Raw genomic sequence first — 22,365 nt, 5'->3', positions numbered from 1 at the left:
TCTTGTACGTGTCTATATTACATGTGCTTTTCTGCAAATTGTAGGATTTTACAGTGCTTAATTAGCCTCTCAGCTGGGCAAGACAGACCTCTTAGTGTTTCCCTTCTGGTCATTTGGGTATGGTCCAATCCAGTTAAGTAAATAATAACCAAGAGAGCTTAATTCAGTGATCCCCAACTTGCTGATTTATAGGCAAAACACTGCAGATATGAGGCTACAGAGCAAAGTCTTGTTTTGTCCCACCCTCTTCACTCAACTTTAATTTTTATACGGCCAGTGACCTAAAGCAGCACTGGACTGTCTTGCATGTAACCCGTAGGCTTTAGCTTGGGGACCACTTTCTTACTGGATGCAGGTATTGACGCATAAATACAGCTTTTCAGGTCTGCCACTCTTGCTCAGAGCTCGTCATACTGCATATCAAGCAATTTCCCTGATTTCAGTAGCCAAAAAACACAGTATAAAGTAGTACTTAGCATAGGTGAATGTGACAGACACTGCCAAAGGACAGCAAAGAGTTGTAAATATAATGGAGTTTTACGCAGCCAGGTATGATGCTGGCTCATATCCAGATCATTCTGCAAGTTTTAGCAAAGATGACAGAGAAGCTGTTTACAGACAGCTGTAGGAGCTCATCTCATTTGTTGCCTACATAGCCCCTAGAGAGGATTTAATGATTGTTTTGGGTTCATGTATTTCACCTGTACTCTTGGGAGCTATATTATGCTGTCCAGTGTTAGGAAAACATAGAGCTGATGCTGGAATGTTTACTAGAAAGTCTACCTTTCTCTAAAGTGATCTATGAATCCAGTGTTACAGTATATACTGTTTCAGTTTTAATGACCATCTATAGTTCTTTTTTAAACCTGTAATCAATACCAGTTGCTGACATTTAAAAGGATTTAGACTGAACAACAGCATGAGAATTTTCTGCTTAGCTTTCATTCACCAATGTTTCATTGTTTTGGAACACATTTTAGCTGCTACAGAAAACATTTCATCTCGTGTTTGTTTTTTTCCCTTTGGGTAAGTATGAGCTTCGAGCCTCTTCTAATGCAGCAGGAGCTGGCATGTTAGCTTAAGGCCTTAAGTCCTGGGAAAAGTCCTGTTTCTGCTCCTGCTCCTGTTCCTGCTCAAACAGTGGAAGGAAGAACATAATGTTAGATCCTCCATAAATAGTATGGATGCTTTTTTGTTTTCAAGTAGCTATTTAGAATTCAGGCAACACTTTTCCACTAGAGTATTAATTTTTTTAAAGGCAGAATTTGGAGACTAAAATATTTGGCAATGTTTCTTAACATATCCTGCAGTTCTTAAAATACATGCTGTTTAGCTTAGAGTTAGAGCAACCAGTGTCCTCAAGGAAGCTGTAGAAAATACGGCTCTGCAGTAGGTGTTGTTTTCTCACAGGTTTTAGAGGAGAACTGGACGCTTCAATGCAAGAAAGGGAAGACAAGGTACCACTGATTATCCCAGAATTTCTAGGGCCAGCAAACCAACATACCTACTTTGTCTGCTACTGTGAATTAAGCATGTCAGATGTTCCTTTTAAAATTTAGAGAAGACTTATTTTTCCTTTTGCAAGGTGACACAACTGTTCGTATTCATCCTGCACCACAAAGAGCCTGTGTTCATTCTCTCCCTAGAGGTGGGTGCTGGCAGACTAATGCCTGCTTGGAAGAGAGATGGAGGACAGGAGAGGATGGCCAGGGAGAGGTCTATCTTTGCTTGAGGCACATGATAGGAGATGAGGCGGAAGAGGAGGAGACTTGACTGTGGAGCTGAGCCAAGATAACAGCATTTCCAGGAAAAGGGTCAGACACAGTTGAGATGGGAGCTTGCTGGATATGTCTTTTAAACAGCTAGTCTGGTGATTGTAACAGCCAGTTCTACTAAGATGCTTGTAACCTCCCCCAGCATAACTTGGCCTGTCTCCTCATTGCCTTGCCAATAACCACAAGGGAGATCTGTGCTTAAAAGCTCTCCCTCAACTTATGTTCAGATTGTGAACTGTACTGCCAGTGCAACTCTCTCCTATTAACTAAGCTTGCTACATGCAGTTAGTAATCAGCAATAAGCATCCTTGAAGTGTGGGCAGCTGATAATGGTGCCAGTAATTGAGCCATTCCATAGCTGCAGACTTCATTCTTCTTGTAATCAGTATGGCCCACACATAACTCTTCCAAATTTATGTGGTCACATATGTCTGTGACTACAAACTGGAAAGTTACTTGGCAATGTAGATTCACTTCATATGATCACATTAGCAATGTTATTCAGCTTTGGTCCTAATGCAGTAGAAGTAGCTATTACAGCAATGCATCCCACAAAATAACTGGAAACTGAAAATTGTTGTCTTTGAACATTAAATAAAAGAAAAAAACATACCTGTGAAACATTGATCTAAAAGACACATTACAGCTGTGGCTTGCAAATATCAGGCTGCAGGATATTGTGTTTTTTTCAGTCCAGTCTTACATGAAGAAACTCCAGAGCTAATTATTGAAGATGTGCAACACGAGCACTTAGCTTCTACACTTCATTATTCAACGTGGAATCTCACGTCGGTTCACTCACAAGGACGTATAGGCATTAAACCCATTGTGGTCTGCATTGGCCCAGAGCAGAAGGAGCAGCTGATAAAGCAGTACTGTATGTGTGATGTGTGGAATACAGATGAGGCAAGTTTGTTTTACCAGATGTTGCCTGACGGACTGCCGACAACATCAGGTGAACTGAGGGAAGCAGAAGGCAGAATTGAGCAGTTGCTTGCTCTGCTGTGTGTGAATCTTGATGGCTCAGATAAACATAGTCTCTTCATCACTGGTAAAGCAAAAAAGCCATGTCCTTTAGCTAGTTCAGCCCACAAACGTGCTGCAATTGATCTGTGAACTTGAAGGTAGGGATGGTGAATAGGTTTTTGCAATAGATGAGCATTTGACCTGAAAGTGAAATGTGAAAAGCTCCATACTTTGCTGCATATATGGACAATATTCCAGCTTTTACCATTCCCAGAAACAATAGACCACAAATCTCACTACTAGTGCTGCCTTAGGTGATTTCATATCAGAAATGTTGATGTAGTCTGCGCACTCAGTCAAAATCAGTGGTGTGATCCAGAGAGCAAAACCAAGCTGGGATAAGGTGTGGCATAAATATCACCAGCTTTAGGCATTTACTTAAGCATGAGATGAGTCACTTCTTAGCCACTTCCATCTGAACTGTGAAGGCAGTTCACTAGGTCAGACGTTGACATAATTTGGTCAGATAGATGGGCAAGGGCCATGAGATTTAAGCAGAAAAATAAAACTTAATTCTTTAATTATAATTGTAGTGTAGCTGGGTCTCAGGACTGTGCCTGTGCACTCCCAATGCACTTAAGTTACTAATTCCCAAAGTGGTCCAGGAACTCCCAGGCCAGTCGTCTGCATAGATGAGATAAAGGTCTGGTTTGAGACAGCAGACCGAGTTGAAACTAGGTGATTGACTGAACTGCTGGCCATCTGCACAAGAAGTATTTGACAGATTGGTACAGGAGCTGTCCCAGTGGGAATTTCAGACAGTTCTTGAGATTTCCCAGGCAGACCTAGACCAATTTGTATGCTTAAATGTTTTGATTAACATCTTGGATGGAGAACCTGGTTGTCCCAGAGATTCCCAGACAGTTCCTGCTGCAAAGTTAAATCAATTGTACAAGGGTAAGACAATCGATAGAAACAGTTCCTACATGTGTAGAAATGATCGTGTAGGACAGTCTTTTGTACATACTTAAGATAGGAAATGTTTTGTATATAGGTTAAGTTAATCTATAGTCATGGATTAATCCTGTATTGCAGTGGTCGTGTAGTACCACAGGCCAGCTGGGTTATAAAAATTGGACAGAACTGTGTTTTAGGGAGTCTCACCCAATCCAACTAAGATGCGCCTGCAAGGACCGTTACCATGGAGACTCCCTTCATCATCCAGACAGTAACCAGGTGTCCTGTTTGGCAAATTGTATTGTCCATGCAAGAGTTACCCTAAGCCAATATCCCAATAATGTTAGTTTTTTTAAAGTATGCTCTGTTTGTAAGTGTCTGTGCAACAAATGACACCAAAAGCAAATCAAATGCCATGGATTTTTTTGCTACCAGTGGAAGCTTTTCCAATGAATGATAGCATTGGTGGGGCTGTATGTATCATATATTGCTACATAGCAATTTTGGAACCATGTTCAAGCAAATACTTCCAACAGAACTGCACATACCACCTGCTGAACATGGGAGGGAGGGAGCTGATTGACAATTAGGAATATGTGAGATGATATTTCATGAACAGATTATTAGCTCAGTGTTAGTCACATCAACTGCAGAGGGTAACAACGGCAGCAATGTTGATAAAGCCATGAAGAGCAAAACTGGCCAGCATTCTCCTGCGTTCCACCGTCTTCCTGGTCAAGCAGTTCCACTGGGTGTTGCAGAAGCAGCCATCCATAACGATCTATTTTCACAGGACTAGTACCTGGCTACTAACTATCACGGATTATAACAGTTAGACTATATTTGCATTGCACTGCGTGCAGCTAATATATTGTTCAAGGGCAGTGCATGACTCTTTATCTGTTAAGTAAAGTAGTTCACTGTATGCCTTGGAGGCAGACACACAAAGTTATGAAGCAGACGCACATTAGTTTCCTTCCTTTCTTTTCCACTTCATATGCAAGATCTAATTGCTATTAATGCAACACAGGATGTGAAACACAGCATCTGTTTATGTTTACATTCATTTACGCAGTGGTAGGTATACAATTAAAGTGTTTCTACAGCATTGTAGTTTTGGTCAAATACTGTCACATGTTATGGTGGGCTTGCAATGCTCCTGCATTTCACCAGCCTTTTGTCTTTCTGTAAACTGGCCTACTGTACATGTCAGTGAAATAATAACCATAGACTGCTGTTTCTTCCTGCCCTTTCCCTTTCTCATTTAAAGAATGATTTAAAAAAAACCCGCAAATTCCAGATTTTGAAAACCAAAGTCTACAATCAAAACATTGTGCAGATTTTCATAACTTGCATGGCTTAGTTTTAGACTTGAATTTCCACATTATAATTGAGATTTTGTGTATTTGCTAATGAATATATTGAATACTAGAGACGTGAAGTCTCAGGTGGTAAAATATGCTTGTGGTTGTGACACAATGGTACCATGCTAAGAACAGGGTCTTTTGTCCATGGTTTTCAGTACAGATGACTGGACATTAACAGACCAGGTTTTGTAAGCCAAGATACTTTCCTTCAGACTGCTTGGGAGGAAATGAGTATCCACCAAGAAACAGATAGCAATTCAAACTCCCCAGCACAGTGGAACCTTTGTAAAGTGGTCGGAATCTATCCGTGCAGACTGAGTAGCCTAAGTAGTACTTCCTCTTCCCTCCCGGTCCCTCTTCTGCACAAAAAAAGCCATGCAACATTGCAAGTTATTATTAGATGTGTTTTCTGTTATTATTCAGGCCTAGAATATGAAAAAAGTAACTGTATGTAGAATCACACTGGCTCTTAAATTTCTGCTTACTCAAAACAGGCGGAGATGAAGGAAGTGCTGTGGAAATTGGTGAGGCTGAGAACAGGAGTCATGGTGCCGTTACTGACTTCCAGCTGTTTTCATCTGCTTAGTGACATCTAGCTTTCATGAGCAGCCTCACTCCTGACTTTGTCTGTGGAAGGAGGCAAGATGCCAAAGGTGGAATAGCTTTTTGCAGATTTTTGTGTAATTTCTCCTTGGATTTACAGATGTTGTCAGTTAATTTAAGATTTGGAACTGTAAGAACTCGGTACACTGAGGTGAAGCCCAGTGTGATACAAGAAGGTGCAGTACTTTCTGGGCCTCTTTTGAGAGTCCCAGTCTGCCTACTCTGTTATATTGTGCAGTGTTTCTACTGCACAACTGGCTATTCCAAAAGAAAGCCTCATGCCTGGCTTTATAATCCCCTTACACTTTCCTGCTGTTGCTGGTGTTTTGGAAACATTGGAGTTCCTTGTTAATTTTATAACTTATCTCTAACTGTTGCGGGCTTCTCTGTAGCTCCACCTTATTCTTGATTCTAGGGAAAAGCGGTACAGTCACTATGTACTGCGTCCACCAGGAAGCCAGGGTAGCTGTTCTTTTTAACGTATGTGAAGTGAGGAATAAGGAGCCAGCTCTCTTCCACTGCCATCACCAACATTTGTATCATCGTAGCTGACTGTGACGTTTCAATAGCAAGGATTCCTGTTTGGCATTCAGCTTCTTAAATGTCAGTCTTGTTGCAGCAACATGTGCTGCACCTCCAGGGAAGGCTATTTTAGCAGAGAATGAGGAAAAGATTAATAACCGCACATGAGATTTTCCAAAAATTATTCAGTTTGACAAAAATTATCCAGTGATGTGCCCTGGAAAAAAAGAAGTTAAAAACACGCAGTGCCTCGAACTGACTGCTGCAACTATTGTTTGTGCTATCTATCCCCATTACAGCAACCACTTTCTCAGAACTTTGTCATCCATCCATGTGAAATTAAACCATTTTGCTGTCCTAACCTTGGACATATGGAAATTATTTAACACTTTAATCTGCATAACGGCTATACGTTGTATATCCCCTGTACTTGCTGGGGAGAGTTAATGGTCATCCTGTGTTCCAGCACAATTTCTTTTCTTGGCACTAACAGCTAAAAGGCTGTAAAGATGTGTAATGACTATGGTCTTAGATCTTAATGGCTTTTCAGTTGCTCATAAGGACACCTCCCTGTCATAGGACATTCGATTACTGATAGAAGAACAGCAGTGACTGTTCAAGACATTCGTATTCAGGACTGGTATTGATGTGAGCATCTTATAAAAATGTTTGGTGATCGTTGCTTTTAGATTTACAAAGAACTGAAGTGTATATATTTCCATGTCTAATTGATAAGCTGAAAAAAGTTAGCAGGCTGGAAGGACTCCAAGAATATCCTTGATTCACCACCAGGGAGGTGGAATTGTTAGAATTCATCATTTGTAAAGTACTTGGCGTTGGCTTGTTTCTGAGAAACAACTGGAATTCAGGGAAGTCTTGCACAATAGTTCAGGTGTGAGCTCCTTGCCACAGAGCGGTCCAGCAGGCAGTGTAGGCATAAAGTATTCTGAAGGACTAGGGCTGAAATGGTCATTCTTGTGGTGAAAAATGATGTTCATCTTACCTGGGCACACCTCTTTGTATGACACTTTTTCACAGCACTGGAAATTAAAAAGCCATGCTGTGCGTCTGACGTAGCACGAGCACATGGTGAAGTGAAGTCACTCTTCTCATAGGTCTTCTGAAACCATCTCAGACTGGGTAAGGGCATTCAGGCTGATGAGGAGTTTGAGTACCTGCTTCAAAGGGAAGATATATAATAAGGTTATCTAGATGCCACTGATGGTACCTCTTTGAGTCAGCTTAATATGAGAACATTTGAATTTCTAAATTGAGAAATTTTATTTCTGTTAGTGGAGATATCACTTTTCAGATCAAACTGACTTGATCCTGCAAAAGTTTCAGTTTTTGAGGGTAAGATGATGGTGTCTAGGTCTCACCCTTTCAGCAAGAAAGATGAAAACTCAGCAGTGTTTCGATCCCCTGATAATTTTCTCATATACTGTTCCATTACTTCATGTTTGACCCCCTTCACAGTTGAATGGATTCCACGGTTTTTAGCTGATACAGTTGAAAGCCTTTATAAAATGGTTCCAGCCGTATTATTTTAATCAGCCACTTAGGATCTGTGTTCACCTATCTCACTGAATTTTTATCTGATGGTCCTTAGGGTGAAACGACAAGATTACATGAAATTAGGGTGACACCGGTGGCCTTAGCCCGCACACCAAAAGTTTCAAGAAGTGCAAGAGATACATGACTGCTGCATAGACACTTCCTTTAAACACCACTCATGCAAATTCGCAGTTATCATCGGAAGTATTTGACCAATATTTAACCAGAACCTAGGCAAGAAGCTAGACTGGTGTCATGAACATCAAGCTCAGTATTTCTTGCTTTGGAGGAGCCCAGCTTTCCCAGTTATGTCTTTATTTTCTTCAGATTGTTTCTCTAGTTAGTGCTGCATTGTTTGAGAGACATCTTATCTCTTTCTAGTAACAAAGAAAAATACCTTTTTTCCCCCTGTTGCATTCAGTGCTTCTTATACTAGGTTATTGTTAGTATTGCTTGTTCATAATTGTAACACATTTTATCCTTTATTATGCTTTTTATCCCGGGTGTATTCCTGGAGCTTTTTAGTCTCCAGGAGTTTTGATCTATTATAATGTTTACCATTGGAGAAAAGAACACTGCTTCATGTAATTTTTGTTCTCTTGAAGCGATTACTGCAATATAAGAAGTTCCCACTCACCTGGCCTCCAACCCTGCAGGATGGAGGATGATTTTTTTTCCTGCAAATTTTTTGCTTTTGCTGAAAGTAAGAGAACTAATAGTTCTTTAAGGGATGTGGCATTTATTCTACCAGCTGGATGTGTGTTCCACCCACTAATGGCCTCTTTCTTGGTGCAACATTTTCAGCTGTTGAAGTTTCACCATTCTTGCTCTGAAGGTAGAAGCAGTAAAAGTTTAGGTCTGGAGAGAGGTGATTTTACTGGTGAGATGCCAGATAGTAGCTAGTGATTTCCTTCTGAATAGAAGAATGAATCCTTTTTTTTCATATGTATTATTTGCTATGTTTTGACCTTATATTAGGATGTCAGAGGCCTGGTGGAAGCTGCATTCCCACATCCTTTCCACAAGTCATCGTCTTCTGCAACTCTGGCTGTTGCACTGAGGTACATTCTGTTTTGTATTGGATACAAACAGAACTAGATCTCTCAGTCTTAAAAGGGTGAGAAGTCCTTTCCTCAACATTTTTGGGTTTTGGTTGGGGTTTTTTTTGCACATGATGATAACTAATATTTTAGACCTGCAGTTTCCTGCCAGGCATTACTTGGTTAATAATAGTCATTGTAACTGTTCTGCTACCTTCTTTCATCATCCTTAAAAAAAGGACTCTTGCCCAAAATCCAGTAGGGAAAAAAATCCCACTTCAGATAGATACATTTTTGTCACTGAGCTGAAGCTATTATCTATCCAACATAACATGTGTTTATGCAGGAGATGGTGTTGCTTTTTATTCTGGACAGTGCATCTTGATGATACCTGTTTAATATCCTGGCATTGTGCAGAATACAGATTGGATGCCTCTGGACTTTGACCCCACGAGCTGCATGGACATTTGCCAGAATATATAATGGTTGCAGCTAACGTGCATCTATTTGCATAGTTACTAAAATTAAAAAGCTGGCAACAATAATATTTTCATGGATTTGTATCTTCCCTGATGGATTAGTACAAAGATCTTGTTGATTGAGTTCACTAGCAATTAAAGCGTGCGATTGATCTTTCTTATCTTTCCATACAGGTGAAGTGAGAAGGGCAGCCATGAGTTGCTTTTGACCACTGGCCAAATTCTAGCCAGATCTACCTGTCAGTCAGCTTTTAGAAGAAAGCTCTGGCTTCCTGCCATTTTATCTAGTCCAGCTTGTGTGTCTCTTCTCACTCATTCACTGACAGGGAAAAAAAAAAAAAAAAAAAAAGGCTTTATCTTATCTTCTAGGGAAGACTTCCACTTTTGGCTCTGCTGGAGAGGTAGAACTGGGAGGCTTGTGTTTGGTTTATCCTCACTGATCTCTCTCAGGATGCTCTGACTCTTGTAGGTCCTCCACCCTTGACTGCCACACTGAAAAATAGCTGGAGTTGAGGCCAGAAGCCCCAAAGGAACAAGAAACAGCACTAACTGAGACTGGCCAGACTTTACTTTTCTATTCTGCAGTCTCATCTTGCGCAAATGAACAGAGAAAAACAAAGAGGGCATTCAGTGTTTTGGAGATAGCAAGAAACAGTGGAGAAAATTAAGAATGTCTCAGATGAGAGTAAAGAAAAGGACTCAGAGTCAAATGAAAACTGGGCGTTTGAGTTTGGTGGGGCTAACCAAGGAGGGAGGAATGGAAACCTTGTGGAGGAAAGCCAGCCAAAGACCTAAGGGGAGGGAGATAATCCTCAAAGATCCCAGGAGGAGAATTACTATTTGGTCATTTCTTTTCTGAAGAAGCTGTATGGCTGAATATCTTGTTACCTAAATGGCAGAAACAAAAAAAACATTCATTTTATTTTATATAACAGTCTGCAGTTTCATCTGTATAAAGCGTGTTGGTTCCAAACACGGAGCATGGCTTAACTTTTGGCACCCTCAGTTAATTTTGGTATTAAGGAAGTTGTTTTGAAGAAGCGTTCTTAAATCAGGTTTTTCCCTCTTGTCTGCCCTTTGTGTGTATTGGTGAGAGATTTGGAAAGAAAGAAGGAAAAAAAAAAAGAAAACCAAGCATCAGTGTCAGTCAGACTATGTTACAGATTTTGCTACAGAGATGAGAATTAATTTGCAGTTATTCTCCTTTGCTGTATGCTGATGCTGATTTGGGAGGTTTTGTTTGTTCTGCCTTTTTAATATCTAATCTTCCTTTCCAGTTGTGGCTTGCTCCACGGTTTCTGCATTTGCTCTACATTATCCGGGACCCAGAGGTTCAGATAATCATCCATTTCTATCTCAACCTTTTTGCTCACCACTATTTGTATCCAGACTTGTTGCATGTATGTGAGGAAGATATCATCTGTTCATAAAGCAAGAGATGAGGTAGAATTCTATTAAAGTCACCAGTGCTTCTGTGATGAATAAGAACAACAGCAGCAAAGGCCAGCAAAAATAGAAAAATAATTTTAGCAAAAATGTATAAATTCTCATCTCCTTACAGTTGTTTTTCAGTGTGAATTATTAGTATTTTTTTATATACTCAGGCATCAGAAATTCTGAATCTAGAAAAGTTACCCAGCTTTGCTGGATTCCTGGTTTCCTTGACAAACATTCCTATAAATAGTAAGGACCTGTTATGGGGGGGAATATCAGTATAATCGAAAACTATGAATCACCTAGGAAAAAATTAAATTCAAGGTTTAAGTTACAAGTTATCCAGCAAACATTAACAGAAGAGGCTGTTTTCATTTAAATAAGGCTCTTCTGTTAATGTTTGCTGGATACCTGACAAAGATGCAGCAAAGGGAATGATTTTCCACAGGTGAGATGCAAGGAGATTCCTTTTGGCATTCCCCCTGAGGAAGCCATTACAGGTGACAGTCACCTTCTTCCTCCCAGGCTCTTTGGTCACTTGGAATTTGTCTCTCTCTTTTGCTTTTGATTCTTTTTTATTATTATTATTTGTAAAAAAGAAATACAGTGTCCTAAAGACAGGCATGAATGTTACCCCTATTTAATTTTAACCTGCTATTCCCCTCCTTTCTCAATGATTCAGTTAGTCCAATCTCAGCAACAAAATGTTGATATTGCTCTTCTGGAAGCAAGAGAGTGGGAAAGGGGATCAGCCAGATGTCCCTGCAAATAGTTTAGATATTGTGAGGTATGGTCAATGTGAAATGGGAAAGATTATTCTGAAACTAACCTCGATCTGTGCTAGTGCTGCTGGAATTGTGACTCAGTTTTCATGAATGTGAGAAGAGATATGGCAAAAATTCACAGCAGGATGAAGTTCTCCCCGTGTGAAATTGAAAAACAGTGATGAGAAATACTGTGCATCAAGAAAAGTTCCTGTTCTGTGCCAGCAATACAATATTGGGTTTTTTACCCCTCTTTTTTTGCTTTGTATTGCAAAAAAAACTTAGTAATATGATGGTTGTTAATACGGTGACAGTATTTTTCTCCAGTTTAGAAACAACGTGAAAGCCCCAGTTCTGTTAGCTTTGTCTTAAATAATGGTCACACGATTTTTAAAAAAAAAATTATCATCTTGCTACTTCTAGTGTTCATAAAATCAGCAAAGCACTAAATAGTAATGAAAAAGCTGTGAAAATAAGTTATATCATCAACTGTGTCTACGAAGTTATTTATCCAATCTGAGGAAATAACAATTTTTATTGTTATCTGATTCACACATCAGAATTTCCAGGGCTGTTTCCCATGCCTGGGCCATTTGTAAGGGCTGCCTGAAGACAGCAGCTACCAAAAATTTGCCTGGTTTTCCTTCACAGAGATCCCTCCAGCTCTAAGTTTCTGCACCATGTAGATTGCACTGGTTTTCAGATCACTGTGAGATACAATTCAGAACAATTGAGATGCAATTTGTGCAGACCTACAACACTCCCTATGTGCTGTGGCCTGGAAGTTTTGTTTTGTTTTGCTTTGTTTGCTTTTTTTTTAAGACCCTGAAGTTCGTTTATCACCTGACTGATATAATCTTCAGGAAGATGGTGTCTATGTTGAAGTTGGTGAGAACGAGTAGATGCTGAATACTTTCAGAAATCCAGGTTTCCATCAAGTCACTCATTACAGAGCCTAATTCACATCTCTGTTTATTTCAATCAGTATATTCTAGATGCCAGATCTTTTTTATAGAAAAACCTGCCATGAAAGCTCTAGGAAGGCATAATTTACCTTCAGACTGCCCTTTCAAATTCCCCCAGCCTTCTCTGCTTTCTTTTTCTTTTCTGTTTGCTGCTGGCTGTTTCCACACCACAGTGAATCTGCAGCCGTTAAGTTTGGGTGTTGGTGGGATTTGGGTCTATTTGATCCCATTTGTTAGCCCACCTCTGAGAAGGATGCACACAAGTGGCACCTTCTGCCTCCAGGCTTGCTGTTTCTCAGCCTGGCGCATCAACCCAGACAGTCCGACCTTCGGGCTCCTGCAAGATACTGGCTGTAGTGGTGCTTTTGTGAAGTCAGCTGAGCAGAAGGGGTGTCTTTTATTTGGAGTGGGGATGGGGATATTATGTCATAGCTGAGGATTATTTTGATTGATTTTTTCCAAGCATATCTGGGATGATGCAGTGAATGTAGTGAGAAAATCAATACAGTATTGAAGGTTGCATTTTTCCAGTGTAAAGTGTTTAAGGACATGCTGCCAGGGAAAACACTTCATCAGCCAAACTTCCCTCATCTTATCATGCTGAACAGGAAACACTTTTTGTAGCTCACAGGGTGCTACAGTGCTGTATATTCTGTGGGACAGTGAGGAATTCTGTTACGAAAGTGGAAAAAAATAGTATTTTAACAGACAAGAAGGTCTGACAGAAACCTTCTGAAGTTCAACAAGAAGTGTGAAGTCTTGCACCTGAGAACTACCCCATGCACCAGTATATGCTGGGGGCCACCCAGCTGGAAGGCAGCTTGGCAGAAAAGGACGTGGGGGTCCTGGTGGACACCAGGCTGAACATGAGCCAGCAGTGTGCCCTTGTGACAAAGAAGGCTAATGGTAACCTTGACTGCATTCAACAAATCACTGCCAGCAGGTCGACGGAGGTGATCCTTCCCCTCTCCTCAGCACTGGTAGACCGTATCTGGAGTGCTAGGTCCAGTTCTGGGCTCCTCAGTACAAGAGAGACATGGACTTCCTGGAGAGAGTCCAGCCAAGGGCCACAAAGATGAAGAGACTGGAGCACCTCACATATGAGGAAAGCCTGAGAGTGCTGGGACTGTTCAGCCTGGAGAAGAGAAGGCTCGGGGAGGATCTCATCAATGTATATAAATACCTGAAAGGAGGGTGCAAAGAAGACAGAGCCAGGGTCTTTTCAGAGGTACCCAGGGACAGGACAAGGGGCAGTGAGCACAAACTGAAACACAGGAGGGTCCCTCTGAACATCAGGAAACACTTTTTACTGTGAGGGTGACTGAGCATTGCCACAGGTTGCCCAGGGAGATTGTGGAGTCTCTGTCCTTGGAGATCAGAAGTCATCTGGACATGGTCCTGGGCAACCGGCTCTAGGTGGCCCTGCTGGAACAGGGGGGATTGGACCAGGTGACTCCAGAGGTCCCTTCCAACCTCAACCATTCTGTGATTCTGTGATGCTGTATGGACTGAAACCTATTCATCAGGAAAAGTCAGGATAGATTTTCTTCTGGTAGGGAGGTAGTCAGATCTAGTTAAGCAGAGAAAGGCTGCATTTGGAAGGGAAATGCAGTCTCAGGTTTATGTAGTTGTCTAGCTGAAACTCTTGAGTGCTTTGTTTAATGGTACTATTATATACCCCCTCCCAATCCAAGAAGCACATAGCAAGCCAGGTTAGGTTTTCTGTCGACCTCCAGTACTTAAAGGAAGATGGTAAGTAATGAGAGAAACATGTACAGTCCTACAGAATCTTAGTTTGGCTTTTCTCTGCTTCTATGCTTGCTACTGTTTTTATGCTCCAGTCTGTGTTTATATAAACCAGCACTAAGGTAAGACAGCAAATACATGATCTCTTTTCTTGTGCTTCACCTTACTGCTGTTTATCATAATTTTAGTAATGTAGCAAACAGAAGGGTGAGTGCAGCGAAATCACATATGCAAACTAAGTATCTTAGCCTGTAAGACTGATGACCTTTAAGAGCATGAGGTTTAGATAGAAATGTATTAATAATTAAATTGAATTAATTGGGCTTTCAGCAGATACAAAACTGTATCTCATCCTGGCACATAACTTCAAAGTGCATTTTTCTCCTCACTCAACTAGAGCACCTGCCCTGTTCTTTTCCACACTTATGCTTAGGCACCCATCCCTACACCCTACTTCCCACATTCATCTTTCTAAGGGCTGTTTTCTTTGTCTTTATCCTAGTGAGGATCAGGTGGCAGCTGTTAATAAATGCAGAGTAAGAGACATGAGAAAACAGAATCCTACATGTGTGTATAGTGTTGAGTTCTGAATTAGCCATGACTACTCAAGGAAATGGGTTTGCTGTTCTGGTAATTCTGTGAAAATGAATGCGACCCAAATTAAATTGTTAGATAGCCGGGTCCAAACAAACAGGAGTTGTAAATAAGCTGTGGCACTCTTTGCTGCAGGATGTTGTGGTGGCTAAAAACTTGCAGGACTTCAAAAATCAACCAAATTCACAGATGAAAAATCCATCAAAATCTGTTAACGAAAAAAATACCGCCTCTAGCTCCAAAATTTGGTGCAAATTGCCGGGGGATGGGAGTATATATGGGGGTGGTATCGCAGTAGAATTTCCCTGGTTTTGTATTCGTCAGTAGGCACATGCCACCATCCACTATCAGAGGTCGGCTTCTGAGCTTGATGGACTTTTGATCTGACGCAACACAGGCACCCATAAGTTATTTGTCCTTTCCTGTTGGTCACTGTTCCCACTGCCATTCTGTTAATGTTGGTAGTGTTTTCCAAATTTGTTCTCTGCTAAGTCTACAAGACCAAGTCTCCATCCCCTTCAAAGAGTCTCAAGACACCTGCCCATGTACAGATTTCACTTACGGCTACAAACCAATCAGTATTCATCTGGGAAGCCTGGGCAAATTTCCCCATCACCTGTTTGTGGGGAAAAAACAGCATACTTAGGGGAAAAAAAAAAATCACTACAGTACCCTAAAGAAGTACAGTATAAGAGTCGAAGTCTGGCTGAATATATTTGTGATGACTTTGTAGAAGAGTTGTGCTCTTTGATCTCAGTGTGTGGGCAACCAGACTCAAGTGTTTTTAAGAATAAAGGTACCTAAATACTTGGGAATGTAGTCACTATACAATTCATTCACAAACAGAAGGAGCCACTGTTTTCCTCTCTCCATCACAGGAACAGGGAAGCTTGATTTTAAGCTGTATGTGTATATTCTCTCCTTAAAGAGGGCACTTCTGCTATCTCTAATGAACATTAGTACAGTGGTAGCAACTATGAGAAAGCTGAGTTAGGCCATGTACAGCCACTGTGTTTTAGCCAGCTTTTCTCAGAGATAGTCAGAGCATAATTAGGGAAGACAACTTGCTGGCAAATGGAGACTGGACTCCGTATCACTGGACATGGAGACTGTTGCTCTGGCTTCTCTGGCATTTACCAGAGTGATCAGCTGTGTACAGCATGCAGACTCACGGGCATGTAATTTCTATATTCATAGCCAGAAGCACCAAATAATTTAGATAATTTAGTGCATTTTCAGTCTTCAATTATGGAAAGAATAATGATGGTTCTGATGAAAGATCTTTAGTGAGAAGGTATTATTTCTCTTAGCTTACTTAAAAGAATCACTGTTAGCACCAGCTAAATGCTTTTCTTTACTCTCCTCTCGTGAACAAAAATCCAGATCTTGAGAGCTAGAGATCTGAGGTGTGCTATTTCTGCTGAACTGAGAATTATACAAATGACAAACTATGTCACACTATTTTGTTTCACTTTCCTCTTTCACTAACTATTTTTTTCTGTTCCTGCCGTATCTTCTAGGAATATTTGTTCTCTGAAGGCAACTCTGATCTAGTTTGTAAAGCAAATTATTCACAAACATTCCATATATGGGCCATTTTAACTATGTGAGAGAAAAAAAATGTATTAAGACTTAAAGGAAATATTTAGGCAATATTTAGATAAATGAAATGGCTAAATGTTACCAGTTATATCAAAGCGGACAGCTTGGAGGTGGCAGAATTTTGCAAGGGTTTGTGCTTAGGCCATGTTAATTATCTCAAACTGGCACTTCTTAACTGCTAAGCACCTATTCAACCATAGTGTTCTTCTATTTCTTTTAGTAAGACTATAGGTAATACCCAGAGAGAGTGAGCCTTCACAGTGCTCTTGTGTAGCATAAGGAGTTTTCGTGGCATGAATTTGGAACGATTACATTATTCATGAATAGCAAAGCAGTGAAGAAATTATGCTGGGGACTAATTAGGACCCCTGTTTATGTCTTAGTCAACTCTGCATCAGAGAAGAGAAAACTGCAGATACATTGAACCGACTGATAGCTCAAGCTTCAACATATGCTCAAATCAAACACGTGCTAGCCAGCTGTGATGGACCCTTTGGAATGGGGACTGCTCCTTTCATTTTCAGAAGCGATCCTTTCAGACATCAGGCTTCAGGATGGCAGGCTTTTGGCTTCTGTGTGCCAGATCAGAAGGAACAGGCAGGCAAGGATCTCTTCCCTGCAGTCATACATTGCAGTGGTGTTAGATACTGGGAATCTTGAGAGCAAAGAAAGTAATGGCTCCTTGCAGGTGACTCTTGCATTTCCAGCCACCTTTTACCTTCCCTGCTTGTCTCAGGCTATCCATGCAACACCTGAACCCCTGCCTTATTAGATTTATTTGCATAAGCATATTAGGAGTTATTCTGGAGCAGTAATGCATTTGCACTAATTAAATGAAGGGCATGCCATCCAAAATTAATAACATAGGGATGGGTACTAATAAAAGCAAGCTCAAGTCTGTAAAATTACTTCTAACTCTTTTACTATGTCAGTATGACTAGAGAGCTGATCTCCATGGCTGATCTAGCACAAGGATGTCAAGTGGCAGATTCAGAATGATAGGCAGAGTTTGGGGAAGCAGGGTACATACTGCTTTGATGACACCTTGATGTGATGGTCCATTCCTGGGGCCATCATGTAGGAGACCTAGGACCACAAGTAACTGTGGATTGGAAATTATTTCTGTTACACACGAAAGAAACTTCTGGGGAGCATTGATGTTCATTTTTATATAACTAGAGACTTAATATTGGCATATATCTCGGAGACAGAAACTAGATTTCTCTTCTAAGCACCATACAAATTAAAGAGAGAGAAAGGGAAAAAATGAAATAGGGATGATGGCTCTTTAGACCCATAAATAAAACCACGCTATGTCTTATTTCACTCTCTTAATTTCTTTCATAGTGGTTTATACCAGAGTGCTAGCATTCCTTCCTTGTGCTACTTCTGGCGTTCTACAGTACAAATCCTATAGAGAGCACAAATAAATAATACATAGATGCGCGTAGGTGACAATGCCAACCAGATTGTATATGCAAGTGATTACATATGAATTATATGCAGATAAGGGAACACACAAATGGATTGCCAGGATGAGATGCCTTTCAAAAAAACAAACAAAACTTCACACTTCAGTTTGCACTTTCTCTTTTGGGGTTGCTTTAAGATAACCTGCTTTTCCTGCCTTTCCCCTTAAAATTTTGCCTTTCTCCTTAGAGGTTTGCTCTAGTACCCTCAGTCTTTTTAATGAACTTAGCAGAACTTAGCAGTGGGGGAAAGCTCTGCAGTGGTACAGGAACCCTGAGAATACAGAAGAAAGTTGTGTGCCATTTTAAAGGGAAAAGGGCAGGTCAGCTTACCTCAGCAGAGGCCTTGTTACTTTGTATTCAAAAAGAAATACACTCTAAGCAGCTAATATTAGCCTTTCTTCAACCACTCTTCCAACTTCCAAATAAAGTTTAGGAACCCGTTCTATTATTAGAAGGTTTTCTTGAAGGATTTTGAAGGAAATGAGGTCTTCTGTGCAAAAGCTGTTTCACATAATAAACTTTAGAATGCCAGTGAATAGATATGAGACAGTTAAACAACAGAATAAACCTTCTCAGTTTTATGAATGCACTTAGTTTCTGCCTACTTTCTCTGAAGTATAACATGTGAGGACAAATCCTGAAATCTATCTCACTCAGGTCCCCTATAGACAAAATACTAATTGAAGTTAATGGGAGCATGCCTCAGGGGAAAACTTAAAATCTGGGAATTGTAGTGCATGCCCTTTAAAACACTGAACAAGAAGAGTTTCAGACAGGGCAATAGGAACTTTTCAAAAACTTCTATATCCCACTTTCAGCAGTGACTTTTGCTATTTGAGAACTTGAGTGTCACAGAAAGAAAAAGGAACATAGTTCATGGAACATCCTAGTGCCAGTAGCACAATGAAATATTGAGTTTAGTCTCCCAACTTATTTTAGAAGCTGTAAAAATGTTTTATTTAGCCCTTACTGAAGAAATGTAAATGCTTGGGTGTCATGACCACACAGCCACTCACTCCCCCCAACAGTGGGATAGGGGAGAGAATTGGAAGAGTAAAAGTGAGAAAACTCATGGGTTGAGATAAAGACAGTTTACTAAGCATGACGTCTTATGGTGTGGAATATCCCTGTGGTCAGTTGGGGTCAGCTGCCCCAGCTGTGCCCCCTCCCAACTTCTTGTGCACCCCCAGCCTGCTCGCTGGTGGGGTGGTGTGAGAAGCAGAAAAGGCCTTGGCTCTGTGTAAGCACTGCTCAACAATAAGGAAAATATCCCTGTATTATCAACACTGTTTCTAGCACAAATCCAAAACATAGCCCCATACTAACTACTGTGAAGAAAATTAACTCTATCCCAGCCAAAACCAGCGCATTGGGTTTGCCTTTTCAATATATAACAAACAAAAAAATGTGGCTAAAAATGTTCTCTCACTGTCTCCACTTTTGAGCATGTCTCTGTGATGTCCCTAGTTAAAGATGTAAGGCTCAAGGAAAATTTGTTTGTAAGAAAGAATTTTTTTGCAATTTTCTGGCCCGTTGTTCCAAATGACTGGCCTTCTGAATTTCTGACCTCCAAATCTGTAAGAAATAAAAGGGAAAAAAGTTATATTTGTTACTTTTACTTCAGAGTGAGAAAATTCTGGGAGTGGTAAACACAAAAGTTTTTGTTTCTTTTGAAAATGAAAGCAATGTACAATACACCCGAAGTTTGGGATTAAAAATACATTTCCATTTTATCAGGGTGCATGGATGTCTCAGAATGGGTTGTACCATGTTGGAAAGGCTCAACTAATTTTAATTACATTGTGTAAAGCAATTGCTTCAAAGAACTTTTTCTTTTCAAGCTTTCAGAAACTTTAGCATATTTCAGAGCTTCTGAAGTTCATTTAAAAGCATGATTTTAGATGACTGTTTCCACCTGGCATTTTATGGTGGTGTGTTACTCGTACTCAGAGATCTTCCACTGTGACAATAAACTGGCGTCAGGAAGAGTTCCTCTCTCTAATGAAGATTATTTTTTCTTCCTCTTTCCCACTTCCCATTTCCTGTCAGTCGGAAGTGTCTTGGATCCCCAACAAACACTACTCTGGGATTTACGGGCTGATGAAGTTGGTTCTGACTAAGACTCTACCTTCCAATCTTGAGCGAGTCATTGTCCTCGACACAGACATAACATTTGCCACCGACATTGCTGAGCTATGGGCCGTCTTTCACAAGTTCAAAGGTATTCTAATGATTTTTTTACTGTCTTTATTTGTGGGGGAGGGAGAATGGTAAAGCAAACAGTACAAGGCAGGTAAAAGGGCTATCTGAGATTTGTTCAATGTTTTCACTCTTTAGATCTTTGGTATTTTAATATAATTGTTCTATTTGTGAGCTCTTTCCTCAACAATGTTCCGTATACAATGATTGACAACACTGATTATCTATGTAGTTTGTTTTATTGGTCTAATTATTTGGGACAGGTGAGAGCTTGACAATACAGTAGATGATAAAGAATTACGAGGAAGCTTTAGTGACGTACCATTCAAACACCTGTTGGTATTCAATACTTGAAATAACTTGTTTTATATTACTTTTTATTAATGAAACCCAATTATTACTTTCAGTAGAACATGTTACCACTGAAAATGAATGAAATTAGGATCATACTTGGACTGGGGAGGAGGATGAAGGGGGAAGATTTATACGTGTGAATAGAAATGAGTTACTGCTTGCTCCTCTTAATGAGTTGATAAAGGGTTCTGGATTTGAAGTATCCACATAAAGTAGTTTTCTCTACCTATACCCATTTCCCACAGCTCCCTGAAAAACTCCTTGATAGTTTGACCAAGAAACGACACTTTCAGAGTAACTGTGGAAGGAGGCGATCACAAAATAATTTCCTACTACCCTGTCACAAACCAGAGCTCTTTCCTGGCTAACACACTGCTAAAATCATTTAATTCTCCCAGGATCCAATGTTGCCAGCTTTTCAGAGTCAAAGACGTGCCCTATTGTTCTCCTGTTGCCCTCAGAACAGGTATTGGAGTGCTGGTAAGTGCAGAGGCATTCCAGTATCCTGGTTTGAAGATTTACAGACCCATAAAAGTGTAGCCTTGATGCATATCATCAGCTCTCTTAAAATTACTGCAAGCAAAGTCAGCCTAAGCAAACGGGACTGTTTATTTACAGAAGCCAAAATAAACCACTCTGTTAGAAAGGTGACAGAAAAAAGAGCACATTTACTGTACTTAACCCATGCTGAAATCCACAAGGCCTCTTTGCCTTTCCCAGTACCCAGCTAATGGGCAGGAGCTATTATTTTCAGCTCTACAGTCAAGGACTGGGTTCTAGTGCTTGCTTCTCCATGCATTTGTTTTCTTTCCTTTCTCTGGATACACTGATGTCCCTTCAGCAGGCCAGAAGCAATCACCTTCTTACTTAATTGAACTATTCACAAACTTGCTTCATTAAGGAATATAAAGTTTTTCCTCCTCCTTAGATATTGTTCAGACCTCTTCACCAAGCCTTTCCCTACATTGAACCTTGAGTTTCATATAAACATATACCTTGACAACCATAATTTACATAAATGACTCTATAGGGAGTAATGCCGTGCTATTGTACTGTCTCACTGTGTGCTAGTGTCCCATTAATAGTAATATTTTACTAAATATGGTGTATTAGCATGATGTAGCAGGTAAAGAAATGTGTATAAACTGAACTTAGGCGTAGACCGCTGTATGGTCAAAGATAGCAAAATCTGAATTGAGACAATGACGGGGATCACCTCCTTGCTTATCTTTTCTGCCATAGTTTCAATGAAGATCCCTTGCTTTTTACTGGGGAAAGAAACCAAGCATAAAGACTGTTGTAAAGAAAGGAATACGGAGTAGAGGCAGGCCTAAAATTGAAAAAAATACAGACAGAAAGTATGGAAACATGGGAAAGATAAGTACTGGAAGTAAAAAAGTGGGTGTAAGTCAGTCTCCATAGAGCTAGGCAAGGTTGTTCAGCTAATTAGAGCTGTGAAAAGCTCTAGCTTACACATGGAGACAGAATTCCTGTGCTTCTGCCAGCCCTCATAACATAAGTATCACAACTCCCAAATGTATGACTTTGTAAGTTGTCCAGTCTGTCTTTTTAATGCTGGCAGACCACCCACTTCTCCACAATTTTTTAATCCTGGCCATAAATCGGTCAGTGTCTGCATCTGCTCATCCCCCAGATGATCATGCACAAAGAAAGAATTAATGGGACAATTCCATGGCCCCAGGAGTTGACCAGGGTGGAAGAGGAATTTGGAAGGCACTTAGGCCCAAAACAGTGATCCTAAATGTTGGGGAGGAGATAGAAATGAAAGTGTCTGAGCGCAAGCTTGTGCTCCAGCCTGTATCATAGGGTGCAGTCCCATTACGCGAAGACTCAATGGATGTAGACCATGCTGGAAAGCAAGGGCAAGTAAGTTGGAGAGATACTGTTGGTCTTTTACTGCTTTGTAAAAGATTGGTTTAAATCATGTGGTGATTATCAGTTTGTCCTCAGT

General features: G+C 40.4%; 1 protein-coding gene across 3 annotated transcripts in view; it reads left to right on the top strand.

Annotated features, from left to right (window-relative positions):
- LARGE1 (LARGE xylosyl- and glucuronyltransferase 1) overlaps positions 1–22,365 on the top strand; it is a gene marked incomplete at its 5' end in the record, with an annotated part of 198,380 nt that overhangs the window by 74,476 nt on the left and 101,539 nt on the right. For all 3 annotated transcript variants that reach the window (XM_082311169.1, XM_082311170.1, XM_082311168.1), the window contains one exon: positions 19,890–20,061. In XM_082311169.1, coding sequence (XP_082167295.1) covers positions 19,890–20,061 — 172 coding nt within the window. The remainder of the gene's footprint in view (positions 1–19,889; positions 20,062–22,365) is intronic.

The sequence above is a fragment of the Platalea leucorodia genome (genome assembly GCF_965183815.1).
Source record: "Platalea leucorodia genome assembly, chromosome: 4".
Taxonomy (NCBI): Eukaryota; Metazoa; Chordata; class Aves; order Pelecaniformes; family Threskiornithidae; genus Platalea; species Platalea leucorodia.
The sequence above is the reverse complement of the archived record's forward strand: the minus strand, read 5'-3'. Positions and strand labels throughout refer to the sequence as shown.